The sequence below is a fragment of the Cyprinodon variegatus genome, unplaced genomic scaffold (genome assembly GCF_000732505.1).
Source record: "Cyprinodon variegatus isolate N-32 unplaced genomic scaffold, C_variegatus-1.0 Scaffold141, whole genome shotgun sequence".
In the NCBI taxonomy this organism is placed as follows: domain Eukaryota; kingdom Metazoa; phylum Chordata; class Actinopteri; order Cyprinodontiformes; family Cyprinodontidae; genus Cyprinodon; species Cyprinodon variegatus.
The window spans coordinates 171,755-189,490 of NW_015150594.1; the positions used below are offsets into that span (position 1 = coordinate 171,755).

A 17,736-nucleotide genomic window follows, 5' to 3' on the forward strand; every position below is an offset into this window, starting at 1 on the left:
ATTAGTAAGAGGACTTATCTGAACATTTATTCTCTGATTACTTTCATTTTGTGTTTGGAAGCCCTGAACTCTTTGCTGTAACAAAAAGACCATTTAAACTTCACCGTTAAATTTTCACATGCCATAATCACATTTGTCGTTATGCAGCCCTTTCAGATTTAATTTAACCTAGTTATTCTTTATTTTGGTACTTATGTTTTTAATCTAACCAAGGAAAGATGTCTGCAACATGGCAGACCTGTATGTATTTATCTACTGTCATTACATCCCTACCTCAATCCTTTGAAAAATGTCCTTTTATAAAATATGTTTCAAATGTTTTGGGGTTCCCCCTTTAAAAAAACAATTAGATAATTAACCAGCGTCGTTTGGTAGCTTAACTAATTACCTCCTCACCTCCTGAGTGAAGGTGACTGAACGCCCTCTCCTTATAGTAATATGCTTCTTGTCACGATGTAATGGTGTGTTTGACTTAGTGCAGTTGTGTGCACTGTTGCATCTTTTGATGTATAGCTCTCTTTTGTAGCTCATCAGTCAGCTAACCTTGGGGAGAGCTGGAGAAGAGAGAAAGATAAAAGACTTAAGCTATTATGTCTGAATGGCTCCTGTCTCAATTTAGCTGTTTAATGGCAGACTTGCTACAGCTGCTGCTGAGGACAACATCCCCACAGCTGTTGTCAGAGTGTTGTGTTTGGGTGGAAATCCGGCAGTCTGTCATTCTGTCAGCCTTTAGTTTGCCTGCTTGACGAAGTGACAGTGGGAATAGACAGCTCTCCAGATGATGAGTCACGTTGTAAGCCAATCTGCTCACTTGTGCACTTGCAGAATAACAGACCCAGAGGATATAAAAGTGACATATCGGGAAACTTCTTCCCAACCTAACTTTTCTCACTGGTTTTCTCCCACTTCTCTACGTAGGTATCGCAGTTTGAAGCATTTCAATTACGACGTGTGTCAGAGCTGCTTTTTCTCTGGGCGCACCGCCAAGGGCCACAAGCTCAACTACCCCATGGTTGAATACTGCACACCGGTGAGGAAGCAACACACAACCTTCCCTCACACACGTCTGCACACTTTCTCCACCAGCTTATGCCATATCTCCCTTCCACACGCTCACACTCTCCAATTAACCATTAAATGAATCCAGTTAAATTCACACTTGATAACCTTCTTGCTCATCTTAATGTCAAATTAGATACAGTCTTCCAACCAATGAATATTAATCCTCCTATTACACAAAGAGAGAGACTACTGAATTATCAATGCACCATATTTGTAATCTTACTCTGTGTTAATTTTTGTAATACCATTCAACTCATGCTGTTACCTCATTTCCTTGTGCTGCTTAAATCAAAGCATCTTCTTTGACAAAGTTTCTATTAAGGATGAACTCCTCTGCAAGCTTCCTGCATCACTTGGAACAATGTTCATTCCAATGGGAAGTCTGAAAATGTTTTTAGCACTTGGCTGCAAGGGTCTTCCTCTAATCACAAAGCCTACTTAGCTGCAGTGGGAGAACAGGAGCTGCTGGCACTCAGTCAGCGTTCCTGTTCACCCCAAAGGTGTTGGAAAGGCTTTGTACAGACAGGAAAAATAATTTCTTATATTTCTCTCTTCTTCATTGTGATAATTAGTCTTTTTAAAACAAAGCAATGGAGACAAAGGTGTTATTTCTGAGCAATGCATCAATTAGCTTGTTTGTCCTCCAGCACCGGTTTAGATTCGTTATTTATGAAATGTTTCCATTGTTTTGCCTAAAGTAAACAATCATGAATTCATTTTTGTATAAATCTTTAAAAGAATTTTGACTTTAGATACTCATATTTTATAGAAATGTACATCCTAACTAGGAGAAGTGATGCATATTCACTCCAGTGTGTCAAATTAGACTTTAGGTTTTTTCTGTTCATATATGTGTGGAAAATGTTTCCAAGCTTTATTCCAGAGCTAATACAAGCGCTAAGATATTATTCAGCCTTTTCAGATTTTTATTTTTTATTTTAATGTAGAGCAAACAAGTAACTTTCTCCTAAAACTGAGTATTTGCTTTTTACTTGTGACACCTTTCTAAACCTTTTCAAACTGTTGGCTATATTAAACATAAAAGTATCCATTTAATCCAAATAATTCCAACCAAGTCAAATTATCCATTAAATCTTTCACATCATATTAAAGTAAACAATTTAATCAAAGGTAAATTGGTGCAGTGGGTAGCACTGCCGCCTTGCAGCAAGAAGATCTGGGTGCGATTCCTGATTGCATGTTCTCCCTGAACATGCGTGGGTTCTCTCCAGGTACTCCAGCTTCCACCTACAGTCCAAAAACATGACTTTTAGGTTAATTGGTTTCTCTAAATTTTCCTTAAGTGTAAGTGTGTGCGTGAATAGTTGTTTGTCATGTTTGTCTCTGTATTGCCCTGCGATGGACTGGCGACCTGTCCAGGGTGTACCCTGCCTCTTGCCCATAGACAGCTGGAGCTAGGCACCAGCGCCCCTCGTGACCCCGCTTGGGATAAAGCGTGACAAAAAATGGATGGAAGCTAATTCAGCTTTGTTTTTTGGTTTTTTTTCAAATCCTTTTATTTTATTGGTTATTTTTTTCACATTTTACATTTCTTTGGCCTAATGAATATTTTTGTAAACTGAATAAAGGCTGTTGCAGAACCTGAAAAAATAAAGGAGAAATATATGTTCAAAATTATATTGAATGATTTAGAAGGAGTATCTTTAAGGGGAGGGAATAATTCAGTTCGAAAAGTTGTTCCACAGAAAACTAACAAATATTTAATTCCACCTGTTTCACATCATTCATTAGCCTAAATTGTTCAAATATCTTCACTAAATTACGTCATTCTTTCATCACTTTTTAATCTTTATAACTCTCTGCATTTCATTCCTGAATTCTGTCATATTTCCTTCCCTCTTTTTAAATGCCGTCTGACTATCTGCACAGAGCAGCTCCCCATTTTAAAACAGAGCAAAGACAAATCTCTAAGCGACTCTCAGAGCCTGGTGCTGAACATCCAGTGCAAGATGGGCTTTGTTTGGCAGCACCTTGTTGATAAGAATGTAATAATGGCACAATGTGCTATCTGTGCAGCAGAGATGTGTTCTGGTTTGGAGCGATACCTCTGACAGCATACTGGACAACGCCTGAGAGAAAAGGATCAGAAAATATCATGTTCAAAAACTAATCAGATATTTTATCATGATGTTTATTTTTATTCTCTGCTTGTCAGTAAGCAATGTTTTCCCTTTAAATAAAAAGGGCAACATAATCATAAAGAGATCAATGGAAGGAAATGGGAGCAGATAATAAAAGTAGGTGGTTAGGCCTACAATTTGTTTTAACAAACAGATTTTTCTCATAATTCAAAAAGTCATAGCAGAAAGAATAAAACCTGATAAAAAAAAAAAATATTGAAAAAAACCTAATGAAACAAGCATCAACTAGAAAGATATTTCCAAAAAAAATGCTTAATAGAAGTATGTTTTAGTAAAACTCTTCTTCAGCTGTTTTCTCCTTAAACACCATCCTAATGCTCACAGATCGATACTGGGTTGGCTGTAGTAACAAAAGCACTGAAACCTTGAAAGCAGTTTTGTCTCTATTGTGAAAGTTGGACGTGAAGCCCACTCATTAAGCTTGACCTAGATTTATTGACCCTTTAGCTGGTGGAGGCTGGGGGAAAAATGCATGTTACAGTCGGAAACTTCTAACTTCTAATTTCTATCAGATAGCTAAAAACATATTTGACTCACTTCCCTGTTTTAAATGTCAGTTTTTTGCAACTTATGTAATTTTTATTGTACGTTTACCTTCAGGATCTTAATATACGGTAATATAATCACATTTGTAGTTTTCTAATAATCATATCAAGCCTTTTAGCCTCTTTTATTGATGCACCCTGTTTGACTAACTGGGAAAACGATAAGCGACACAGTGCAGCTGTTTTATTGACTGTTTTTCAGCAGCGTTTTATTTGCATTGCTGTTTATTTTATGTCCATTATCCTGCTTTTCATTAATTTATAAATTTGAGTGGGTGAAAAACTTCTACTTTTAATTTGTTCTGTCGCCCGTTTAAACTCGTACTTTTCCTAAGGGCTTATGTTTTTCTAGTCGAAATTCTGCTTCTAATAGGTTTGCTGTCATTTTTAGTCTTTTTTTTTTTTTTTAACTGTCACTAACATATACCCATGGGCCAAATATTAGGGATTATGACACCCACCATATTACTGTGCCTTGTTGAATTATTAATGCTGGGGTGTCTTTGCAGCTCCTGTGCTGCATTTCTCAATTACAGTTCCTTCAGCTTTTTTTTATGTTTTGTCCCTATACTTCTGAAAACCTCATTATATTTTATTAGGAATTTGTATCAGTCAGAGGCAAAGTATTGGACGGGTTTGATATAAAAGTAAGATGAGGGTTTTATTTGAATAAATGTTGCATATAAAAACCTAAAAAAAAAGCATAACATGCATTTTTCTTCATCATATGGAGGCATCTGGAACCATTTTATTTCAAATCTTGGAGATTTGAGTTAAATTTAAGTCTGGTGTTTGACTGGCCTATGGAAACCATGGTTGGCTTCATCATGATTGAGGTGATGTGTAGCATTACCTTTCTAACACACAATATATGGACCAATATATGAACATTTAACTTTGACCTTAAATGACAAGAGGGTTAGGGTCAGGGATGTTCTTACACTGTTTTGTGATTCTTGGCAAACTACAGCAGGTATTTTTATGCCTGTCTGTCTTATGCCTGTTTTTTATTCTTATAGGCCAGATTTGTGGCGTGCTCGATTGATAGTTTTCTTATTGACACGTTCTCCCACCTGAACTGCAAAGATACCACCATCGCTTCTTGCTGCTTCTCTGAAGCCCTCACAAAGAACCATTTTTATCTTGAGTTTAAATTACACACAGGCAGTGGATGCTATTATTATGCAGGATATTAAAGGGGCTGAATACATGCCTGACTTCATTTTCATTATTTTAATTAAAAAATGTTGATTAAATTCCCTCAACTTCACAATTTCTCACATGAAGTCCAAAAAATGCATAAGAGATTGTGGTTTTAATTTGACAAATTGTGAAAAGCTCTAAGCATTGTAAACAATGCTGCATGCACTGAATAATTTGATAGGGATACATGCCTTTTGGTTATCTAGTATCTGAGATTGCATGTCTGCACAGTCACAGAGGAGAGATTTAATGAAGCACAGGCTTTTTTTTTTTCTTGCAGCTGCTCTGTACGTGCTGGTGATTTGTTCAAGCTACCATCTTAAGTTGTGCGGATTAGCCAATAAGCCATGTGAGCTTTAACAAGCCTGTTACACGTATCTGTCATCTGCTAAAGCAGTTTTTTTCCCCCTTTTTAAAAAAAAAATTGTCAGGATGTGTGTGCGGTATTATAAATCACTTGGAACTGGGTTTTGCTCACCCCCCCCCGGTCAGACTGTTGTGCTAATTTGTTGTTTGCTTGCATGACTGAAATTGCTTCTGTGGGTGAAACACCTTTGCTTATTGTCTAATTAACAGTCTAATTTTCTTCCACAGAAATGCTGATCTTCACTACATGTGCACAGGATGCCTAATCCTCAGTTTTTATGCTTGTGTTTTTTTTTCTTCCATTTTTTAGACAACATCAGGCGAAGACATGAGAGATTTCACCAAAGTGCTAAAGAACAAATTCCGATCGAAGAAGTACTTTGCCAAGCATCCCCGGCTGGGTTACCTACCAGTCCAGACGGTTTTAGAGGGAGACAACCTGGAGACGTAAGTTACTCTATAAGCTTAAGAGCCAGAGCGCTGCTTTACATTCAGTAAGTAAACTATATAAACAACATATTTTTGATGCGTTGATGATGTCAATATATTTCAAAGTCAATGATTGACACTTTAATAACGCAAAGGAATGGAAATAGAAAAGGAAACTGGTGACAAACTCCAAAGGTAGCAAAGATCTGAAGAACAATAAAGATCTTCATGTTTTCTGTTACATTAAACTTCTTTTTCTCAGACGTTTACTCGCTCACTAAAAGCATGTAAGAAGTTAATGATAAATTTGAATCCCTTTTTCCTTATTATCCAACAGACCAGTTCAGTTAACTATGAAAACAAGGACTGGTTGCTCAAATTAATATTAACTTTGGACTTTTTCCAGTCCACACATGCTTAATATCTACATCCTCATTAGCACTGGTATGAATGCCTCTTAGCACTTTTTGTGGTCATCAATTCATCCATGGCCTGATTCCAGCTGGACGTTTGACATCTCCTCTTGGCTGAAATGGTAGCTGAGTTCATTGCCCAGTTTCCAGTACAAACTTTGAATTATGATTTGTTTAAAAAGGATTTCGTGGAGTTTAGAATCTGACTAGTTTGGCCTGTTTTATCTCTGATGAGTGTTTGGGATCAGCACTCTGTCAGAACTCCAACCAATGTCTGAGTTTCATCCATTTTACTGATTAATGAGGCAAAGCTGAGATGATATTCCTTTATTATTATTATTATTATCTTTTGTGTTCTTCCTACTTTATACAAATAGTTAAAAAAATGCACTCAGGTTTACCAGCCTTGCAGCATCTTGGAGATTCCTAAAAATCCAGAAATAATCAGCTATAACCCATTTTCACTATAGATCAAAACTCATTCGCTTGCCCTTTGTTTTTAAAATTATTTTTGTGATCTTTTTATGGTTCAAACCGCAATAAAAAGCTGTTTATATCCATCATTAAAGTCCATTCGGATTGAGAATTAATTTTAACTTCTGATTAGGATAAACCAAAATTTCTGCGTTTGTTTAAATCCAATGTTTGATCATAAATTCTTGATTTTAATAGGATAATTAGATCTCCTGAAATAAAGATCTAAAGATATATATATTTTTTTTATACATTCACCACAATAGTGTTAATTTCCATTTGTCTTCTAAACAATCTCTGCTACCAAACTCAAGTGTTCCCCTCTTTATTCTGTGTCTAAATGTGTATCCACCCTCTTGTTATTTCTAACTGTTCTTTACTTTTACATGATGTTACTCTGCAGCATCTCAGCACTCAGGATGAGTCACCTGTTAGATATACAAAAGCTCTCTCCCAACTTAAAGTTGGCCACTGTTAACACTCAGATGGATTGCACTAACTGCCCCTATCCGTCCTCCTCCTCACCTCCCACCTTTGCCCGTTCTCACTTTCAACCCTGTGCTCTGAGAAATGACTCCTGCAGAGCCTCCTTCTTGACAAATGCTCCCTAAGGGAAGGAAATCATTGCATGAGATCTTTTAAAAATATACCAGTAGGGAGGGGAAAGTAGAGTTAGTGATCATTTTGCAGTTTCTTTGACTACATTATGTGAACATTAGACTATAAATGCCGGTAGCTCTGTAAGTAATACAGAAATTTGAATTATTTTCCTCTAACATACTAAAACATTGAAATACCATTAGCCATAATCCTGCTTTAGCTTTGAGTTTTTTCAGTAAAATTATTTTAGATTTTTTTCTGCTACTGTAAACTCTTTCAATTATGTTCAGACTCCACTTTGCATCGTAACCAAAGAAAGTTCTAAGAATTTAAAAATGTTTCTATTGACTTAGTGTCAGTAGAGAAAACTAGATTAGGTTTTGAGTAATTACCCTCCTTTAACTCTCAGCCTCACTCTCCTCTTTTTTTTTTTTTGTTCCTCCCACTCTCATTTTCTTCATGAGAGAGAGCAAAACACATCCTACTCTTTTCTCTCTCTTGTTTTTTGCTTCATGTCACACCTGAGGAGATTTTGGATTTGTCACAGCTATATTTTTAAAATTTAGAAGGACCCTGCTAATGTTCTTTTGTTTGTTGTTTATTTTTTCGCTCCTTAGCTTTTCTTACCAGATTTCAGGCTTTTGCAAGCGTGTTAATAAGTTTGCCGATGGAGGATTTTTTTCAGATGTTTAGTGATCTTATCCATAAAAAAAATATAGGCAGAAAAAACGTATTTCTATTTATTTATACTTATGTCGTGGCCCCCCAATATTTGCATCTGATGTATTATTTCATTTATATATTCATTTTGATTTGAAAATGTATACAAATTGTTATATTATATGTATCGTGAGTAAACCAAATTCCCTCTCTTACCATATTCTACTGTATGTGCTATAGAACTGCACAAATGCTCATATACATTTATATCCTGCAAAACCGTCTTCTGAGTATTAATCTATACAATTTAAAAATAATCATAGCTAAATGTGTGATTGGGTTCTCAAATAAATAAAAAAAAAAGATCCATTTTAGATTGTTTAGAATGAGCTGACTTAAATTAAACTTTCTATAGTATGTCAGTTTTGAGTAAACAGTATAAACCTGGCATTTCATAATTATACATATATAGCTTTTTAATTAAATTTCTCTTCATGCATGAGCTGTTTTTCATTTTCTTTTATGTACTTTGCTCTTAGTTCTCTCTTACAGAAGAACAAGTGAAAGGATGTATCTGTCACCAAGCGACTCACACATTTACTGGAATGTTTCTTGTGGCCCTCTAGCTGTCTCCCTGTATCCGACAGGTTGAGGTGTCAGCAAGCACAGATGGGTTCTTTTTTTTTACTGCTGACAATAAAATTGGGATAAAGGAAATGTAAAGAAAAAACCTGCGCTAACAGAGACAAAGTGACTACCACAGCATGATGGACCAAATTGATTTTTAGAAGCTGTTCAGGGCATTCACCTTGAAGGAAAAAAAAACTGAGAAGCACATGCTGTTCAGTTATAACAAATCCTTAAGGTGATGAAAATAGACACAGACTCTTTTAGGAGTTTCTGTCGTTTTTCCCAGTCAGCATTTCCATGGTTTACTGAAGTAGCTAGAAGGACAAAAGAGCTTCTGAATGGATGTTAGTACTTAACAAAAGATTTTTTTTTTTTTTTGCATACATTGATGCTATAATCCCATAGTTTGGATCTTTTATTAAAAGTCAGTCTGTCCAGACGTTGAATATTTTATCAGGAAAGCAGAAACTCTTTCATCCTTAACCTCCTCCTCCATGTTAATGTGAGCACATATCACACAGAATGCATTTCAGACAACTTTGAAAGGAAATTGTTTTTCCGAAAGCACTCAAACTTTCAAAGGTCCGACTTGATGTCCACATCTTAAAAGACAGAAAAAGCTCACAGTTTTTATTCTGTCTGTGCAGTTGGAAAACTGCCTTTGCCCAACCGTAGTCTTTTGATTGTTTCCATTTCTTCCCTCTCCACTCTGTCTATACAAATGGCCACTCACTGGCATTGAACAGCTCCACCTGCTTTGGTGTATGTGGTAAGAAAAGCATAGAATTAAGGAAAATTGATCTGAACCCCGAGTTTGATTCCTCTGGGAAAGCATATATATATATTTCAGTGAAAAAGTTGAATATTTTTAGATTACAAATTCTTATCTCCCACTCTAAAGGCAGCACATTAGCACAGACTTGAAAGGTGGATATTTGAAGACTTTGTCACATTCATGAGTGGGTTTGTTTTCCTGTTTTTTCACTCTTCCTTTGAGGTACTGTGCAGAAAATTTCAAGCTACCTTTCCTTTCTATAAAGTCATGTTTAAAACATTAAACTTTCCTCAGATATCTTAAAGTGGATCTAAGCTTTAAAATGTTTGTGGTGACACATACATGTAAAATTAAGCACCAGGCCCTATACATTATTTCTTTGTATCGAGTTGCTGTCAGAATATTATCCTATTTTTTTATTGATCTCCTTGGATATAGAAAACGAAAATGGGAGATTAAGCTTATCAAATGCAGGTAAAGTGAATTAGTTATCATAGTCATTCATTATTATTGTTGCCTACAATGCAGTGTTTGCATTGGAAGAGCCAGTTTGAGAATAATCTGTTATCAGGTGTATTCAATAACACAAACTGTACACAAAATGTGTTATAACATTATTGGCTGAAACACTTAATCTTATTACTGATTTATAGCTTTATGGCTGATTTATAGCTTTATTGACTTTATTATGTAAAAAATTGCCAAGTGTATTACAAGATTGGCAGAATGAACCATTATCATTATTGGTTGGCATTTACTTGAATGATTTATAGGTCATAGTTGGGTGGCTTAAAAAATTAAATGCTGTGATAAAAAAAAAAGTATTTGCAATGATTCTCAAAAAAAAAAAAAAAAAAAAAAACTCTCAGGAACCCATACCATTTTAATACCATTTTAGATGATTACTGGATTGTCTGGAGTATTAGAAGCAAAACATGCATTAAGATTTTCAGCATTTCCTATGTGGCCTTAAAAGGTACAGCATTTATTTTTTAACACCTTTGAAGTCAGGACAAGTTTGTAAAAATATTATCTAATAGCTAAAAGTGTTTTTAGCTATTTTTTTTTTTTTTTTTTTGGAGGGGTTAAACACACTGATTGTAGGAGAAATGTCAACTTATACATTACTGCATCTAGACCAGGGGTCTGCAACCTGCGGCTCCAGAGCCACATATGGCTCTTTGGACCCTCACCAGCGGCTATTAATAGTGGCTAAAATGTATATAAAGAGCTAAATAATGTACTATATTATATACTTAATATAATATATATCAATAGCTTTAGCGTTTTTAATAAGATGGAAAAGAATGAGATTAAAAGAACCAGAAACATGTTTTAAGAAACATTTTTCTATGAAATAGCTTGAAAATTATAGGTTTTAACATTAAAAATATATGAATTGATTGTTTGAGATGGCAACAACTAATTTCCTATACAAGATAAAAAAAAAAGGTTTTCTAAAAAAAGGTCACGGTATATTTTGCGGCTCTAAACAACTTTTATTTGGTCGTACTCTGGGCAAAACGGCTCTTTGGATATGAAAGGATGCAGACCCCTGATCTAGACGCTCGACCAGGGTTCATCAGCTGGGTTCAGTTTGCATGTAAAATCAGAGACAGTTCAAGATGTGGTATTTCAAATGTAGTACAAATAACTGTCATTGACAGGATTTGGGTTTTATACATTAAATGAGAGACCATAGAATGTGATAAAAAAAAAAAAATACTTCATCTAAATATTTATCTATATGTGGGTGGAAGAAACTAAAACTAAAAACTCTTCTACGTGACTTTGCTGTACTCAAACATCTACAAAAACAACCTGAAAAGGTGTGAAGTCTGAAATATTGTAGGAACCCTGGGTTTTTTGCATACTGTGTTCTTTGGGGGAAAAAAAGGTCTGTTGTTGGAGCCATAAGGTGTGTACATTTATTCTTGACTGTACAACATTCCTTCCCCTTATGTGTAACCCACTGGTTGGCAACTGGATGCATAAATATGGAGGGGTTTTTTTTTCTCCTCCTGTTTTTCCTCCTTTTGTCTTTCTCAGACCCATTGACTGATTTTGACCCTAAAATAATTTTGTGGTGCCTTTACTCCCTTCCCCTCCTTCCCTCCTTACAGTCCCGTCACTCTCATCAGCATGTGTCCGGAGCAGTATGAGTAAGTATTGGTCACCAGTAACTACACCCCGTCTCCAGACTGGAATGCTTTTGAACGACACCTCCTTTTGCTCCTTTCACCCCTAAATCAGAACCTCATCTCCCACCACCGGCATCCTTGCACCACCTAAATTTTGACTGCATGTTGCCTGACTGGCTGCCTTTCTGTCTGATCCACTGGTTGAACAAGCATCCTAAAAATGTGGGGGGGGGAAGCATCCGCCGTTTTCTCACCTTCCTCTTCTTATTAAAGTAACCACCTAGAAAACAGTGTCTCATCCCCACTGGCCTGTCAGAAAGCATCTGAACGCTACGTAGATCATCCCACTTTCATATTTCTTTCTCTGTAGGATCATCTGATTTGTTTCTAGGTGAAGCTGTGCGGGGCCATTAGGTTGTGAATGTGTGAACGAATGTGTGCGCATGTGCTCGTGATTTTCTGTTTTAACGAGGCTGTGTGGGCACGCAGAATCTCATCCATCTCCATTACTCCATTCATTTTCCAGGCTGTCCCAGACACCTCAGCTCTCTCATGACGACACCCACTCCAGGATAGAGCAGTATGCCAGCAGGTATGCACTCCAGACTCCCATCACCATCTCATCAATTCCTTTGACTGAGGGGCATGAAAACCCTCCTCGTCGCATTTCTATTGCTGTGAAAAAAGTTAATAGAGAATAAACTAATCACCAAAAGCCTAAATTTAAAGTTGAAACATTCAGAATATATCAGGAAGGAAAGTGTAGAAGTTTTTCTATAACTTTAAGGCAGAGGGAAATAAAAATGCATCTGCATGACAGATCAAAAGAATTTGACTCTCTAGAAACAAGGTTTTATTTTTAAATGACTCCTTTGGGCAATAACATTCACGGTTCAGGAAAAGCCAAAAGACGGGAAAACCTGATATTTATTAATCATCAAGGCTAAGATATAGAAGGTGTTCATATTTAATTTATTGCCTTATGGAAACCGGGTTATTTTTTTTTAACACTTTTGTAGTAGCCGTAGAGCAGATTTGCATGAAGTCCTAATACTGTTAAAATGGTTAACCTTTCAATAGAAACTCTAAATGTTTTTATCTACAATCATCTCTAGTAATTCCTTGTTGCAGAAGCATAGTTTAATTTTGTGGTTGCATATGTTGGCTGTATTCATACATTTCCCACGTTTTGGTACCTTGTATATGCAAACTTCATTGAGTTTTATTGTAGTTTTGTGTGTTAGACAATTCAAAGAGCTGTATATAGAAAAATTATGAAAATATAAATTACATTGCAGTGACAAACAGGTAAAACAAATAATTCAAATAAATGAAAATAGATTATGAAATTTAAATATGATGGATGCCTGGTTCACCTATGGGAGGCTTGGAGTAAGATGTACAGTATATATCTATAGAGAGAGAGATCTATATATATATATATATATATATAAAATGATTAAAATGATTGATTACAAAAATGAAACTGAAGTTGGAGTCTTTACTAATTTTATTTAGCTAGCACAGTACAATGCCAATCTAAGCCATTATGTTTGTATGCTCAGTTTGAAGTAACAGAGGGTTTCAGCATTTTCACACTTTTCAGGGAGTTTATTCCAGACATTAACTGAGATTAAGAACTACAGCTGCTTCTCCATGTTTTCGTCTGGTTGTCGGTATGCAGAATAGACCTGAGCCAGAGGACCCGAGATGTCTGGGTAGTTTACTACTGTCTACAAGTCTGTAATGTATTTTGGTGCAAAGCCATTCATTGATTTCTAGACTAAAAGAAGAGTTTCATAGTCTATTTATTGGGATATGAGGAACCACTGGGTTGAAGAATAGAATTTGGATTCATCCTTCTTTACTCCAATATTTTATCAGTAGAATCTGCGCCACAGTTGCCATCAGAGGTTTTCTCATTAGGAAATAGTCCATGTGTGGAGTTCAATCTCTCCTGTGTTCCACCAAGACCAAGAAGCACAGTTGATAGGTCAGTGATCAGGCTGTGGCAGAGTTCAGAGCAGTCTTAGTTTATAAAACAATATTTATTACAGTATTTTACACCTTGGTGAGCACTTTTATATCCAGGACTCCCAACCCACCAAACCATACTCAACCACCTATACTGACAGGCAGGGCAAGAAAGTGGAAAATTAATTCAGCCAAACCTCAAATAAAAGTAAAATGCAAACAAAATATATTGGAATAAATTGTTTTAAAATCTTCCATCAAAGAGCACCCAAACACCTAATCACACTCTTCCTTAGTGGAACCATTTTTTCACTCAGTGTGATTGTTGCTTTTAATTTTGAATAAAACATGGGATTCATTATTAGTTTTTATAAATTATTTTTATGTTATTAAGTCTTTAGAAGCTTTGCTGGAAGTTTCAGTGGAACTATGCTTAAGAAAATTTGGATACTTTTATTCTAATAAGCAGTTACTCTATCATAAGAATTGTACTCTATGTCCCCAGGCTCCAATGGGCTCTCTGTGACTGCTGTGGTCCAATATGAATTTCTCTTGAAATAGTTGTTTTAATCAACAGTGTATGAAACATCTGGAGACTATGGCTATTTTATGATAATTTCAGTCACATTCAGAAAGTAATTCTTCCCAGTTTAATTCCAGTTATGCAGCACTTTTTTCATCATTCTTTCAGCAAGTTAGTTAGACATGTATAAAAAACTAAATACTGAGCGTTAAAGGGGAACAGCATTTTGTTTCACATTGGGCCCTTGATTTTACGTTATTACATCATGTTCTACTCACCCATATGAGTTTTGTGTCATTTGGAGCCGTTCTGAAGACATTCGGAAAGGTTATATCCAGGTAACATCTTCCTAAAACTCATATGGATAAGGCAAGGCAAGGAAAATGTATTTGTATAGCACAATTCAGTACAAAGACAATGCAAAGTGCTTTATATGATTAAAATTTAGGAAAACAAAACAGAATCAAAGCAAGTAGAAAAAATAAAAAAATGCAGAAACAAAAAAGAATATTAAAAAGCAGTTGGACTAAAGAAAATAAAAAAGTTGAACTAATGATGTTTCAGTTGAACTGTTTAACTAGAACTGTCGGTGAGTAGAACATGATGTAATAATGTAAAATCAAGGGCCCAATGTAAAAAAAACGGCATTCCCCTTAAAGATGCATTTCCCTCATTATAGAATCTTTATAGTTTAGCTTGTTGTCTCACAGGTTACAAATTTATCTAGAATAAATACCCTAAATAAATAGTGAATGTTGTTTTTAAATAGCTGTGTATTCATATATGTAAACAGAAGTTATCATTAACCAATGGCCATACAGGACATGTAAATACCATCTAAACCTATTAACTGGTTGTGCAAATCATGGTAAGTCTGGTTTTTAACTAGGCCACTCCAAACCTCTCTGTTGCTTCTTTTTTTTTTGCTAGTCAGTTAGACTCGCTGAATCTGATTCATTGTCCTGCTTTATAATCCAAGTGCACTTGGGCTTAAGGTCAAACACCATTGACTGCACATACTCCTGTGGGATGTTCTTAATGACGGCAGAGCACTTAAGCTACATTCACACTGTATTTTGAAGTGACCCAAATCAGATTTTTCTTGCCCATATGCAACCTGTTTTCATCGCAGTCTGAACAACACTGATCCAATTCTTTTCCGGGGTGACCCAGGCCACTTGGCTATGTGGTCCTGAATCCGATACCAATCTGATCTTTTCAAATGCAACCTGTATCTGAACGTCCAGGTCGCATTTATCCAACCTGATTCATTAATACTTGACAAAGGTCACTATTCTGCGTCTTGACACTCAGAAGCTGCAACAAAAACAACAACCATGGCGGACGATAATGCGGAGAGCTTTTTTTTTTAACCAATTAGGAAAAGATGTTTGTAAAAAATTGGGAAACAAATGAAGGATCGTTAGATGTGCTCCAGCACTACCATCCATGTTTACTTCGGTAAACGCATAGCACACTTTCTTGTGACGTCATTGCTTCCTCTACTGCGCATCCGGGACACTTAGGTTGTGTGAATACAGTTCACACAGGAGATCACATACTAGTCGCATATATTTGGAAATGTGAACGGCAACGTAAATAAATCTCACAAATTTCAAACAAAACAAAATTCTGAGCATTAAGATCTGCAGTGTGAACGCAGCCACAGTTTTATTTTCCGTAAGCTGTCCAGGCCCTGAGTTAGCAAAGCAGATCCAGACCATTACAGTATCACTGTGATTGAAAGCAGCACATCTTTTTTCTGAAATCAGTTTGTCTAACAAGACAAACATCTTTCAGGAAAGTCCAACTTTTCTTATCATTCCACACAACATTGGCCAAAATTCATTTAACTGGCCAAATGTCCTAAGGAACGAGGATATTAGGATATTTTTGGTAAACGTAAGACAGACTCTCTGTAATTTTAGATCAACCAAGGGTTTGAAGATTGAAACTCTTCTGTTAAAACCAATCTTTCCTTGTCACCATTGCTTAATCTTTATGATGCACATAGATCGGTTTATTCCCTATGGATAAAAAGAAGATAAACTTGGAGTTAAATATTTAAAGATCAGCAAAAAGAAGTAAAAAAAACGGCAAATGTAGAATTGTAAGTAAAAGTGTCATTACACACATGGGCAAACTTGAAACCACCCCCCTGTTAATAAAAGCAAAATATCACAGGAATAGCTTCCTGACAAAAGTACTGATTAATACAATTTTACTGATTATTAAACCTAAAAATCTACCATTGCATTTGAATTTCTACTCAGCAGAATAATTAGAAACACTAAACTGAATAGGATTTGTATTATTGCACAACCTTTTGAAGCAATTACTCTAAACGATTTATATAACTGTTAATTACACATCTCCACCTGTCCACAGTTATAATTGGTCTACTCCAAACTGCCTCCCTTTGACTCAGTGTTGAAGGGGCCCTCTCTAGACCGTATGTTTTGGCTCATTTCACTTATGTTCAATCAGAGTATATTTTGTAAACTTTATAAAAATTTTGAAAACTGAACTACCCCTTAATTTTGCAACAATTATGGGTTTGTCTTTCATGACCAGAGGAGTACAGAAAGTTGTGTCCAGGTGTTTAGGTCCTTTAGTATCATTGCTCTATAGCAGCATAACGAGAACTCAGGATCCTTTGCTTTCAAATTAGCTGTGCATTGACCTCTGAAGTTTATCCACTCCTTTGGCGAAAAATGCGTCAAATTTCAGCTTCAAAAAGACTTCCTGGATGAACACACAAATTATAATGGAACCAAACTAATATTCAGCTGCGAGGACACCGTGGACACATCTGTGACTAAAACATGCTGAAAACTTGATTCAGTAATGCGCTTCAGTTCAATAAGTTGGAAATTATAAATGAAAAGCAATGCCATCACAGTTTCTCAAATAAGCTGAAACAAAATGGTTATATCTAAGATTTATGTCTTCTATGTAAACTCTTTCATATTTTCAAAATTAACAATAAAACACTGAGTACTTTATCCCTACTCTGTGTTTTAGTTTTTTTGTGTGCATATAAGCTCTAGGAATTGACTTAATTAGCATAACTGCCTTGCTTTGAGTGGATTTGCAATTATGAAATCATAAATGTTTTTACCGTGTCTATTTTCACTCTCCACAACCTCATGTCTGCTACACATAATCATCCACAAATGCTCTTCCATTTTGGTGACTGCATTCATTAATGTATATATAATGTGCATGTGCTAAACTTAGATGATCTTTTTATATTTCTTTGTCAGTGAGCGTTCCTGCTGACTTGACGGCACGTTTTTACAGTTCGCCCACCGAGGTGTTGATGTCCTCGTTTGTTAGCAGCAGTGCTCTGTGTTTTAACGATGTCCTAACAGCCTTTGAAGGCTTTCATTTTAACTGTTTTTTTTTGTTTTGTTTTCCAGGTTGGCTCAAATGGAACGATCCAATGGCTCTCTCCCCACTGACAGCAGCTCAGCCACAGGAAGCATGTAAGCCATTATGCATAATGATTTTCAACATATTTTTCCATTTTACTTTTTTTATCCAAACATTTTTTCCAATTGTAGACTGGGATTTCATTTACTTTTGTTTAGGATGGAGCACCGTTTTTATTTGAATTTCAAATTAATGCTAAAAACCCCCAAATTAGTGCGGATAAGTGAAATTCTCTAGCCTGACGTAGTCCTACTCAATTCTAGTCAGAATATGAGTCTGATACTGCTCCATAGAGCTGTGATTATGGGGCGTGTTTTGAACGAACCAGGAAAAAAAATGCCTCT

General features: G+C 35.9%; 1 protein-coding gene across 1 annotated transcript in view; it reads left to right on the top strand.

Moving 5' to 3' along the window:
• Positions 1-17,736, top strand: part of utrn (utrophin) — a 214,009-nt gene that overhangs the window by 170,698 nt on the left and 25,575 nt on the right. The window contains exons 66-70 of the mRNA XM_015376772.1: positions 919-1,030; positions 5,649-5,785; positions 11,443-11,481; positions 11,987-12,052; positions 17,380-17,445. Of these exons, the coding sequence (XP_015232258.1) occupies positions 919-1,030; positions 5,649-5,785; positions 11,443-11,481; positions 11,987-12,052; positions 17,380-17,445 (420 nt within the window). The remainder of the gene's footprint in view (positions 1-918; positions 1,031-5,648; positions 5,786-11,442; positions 11,482-11,986; positions 12,053-17,379; positions 17,446-17,736) is intronic.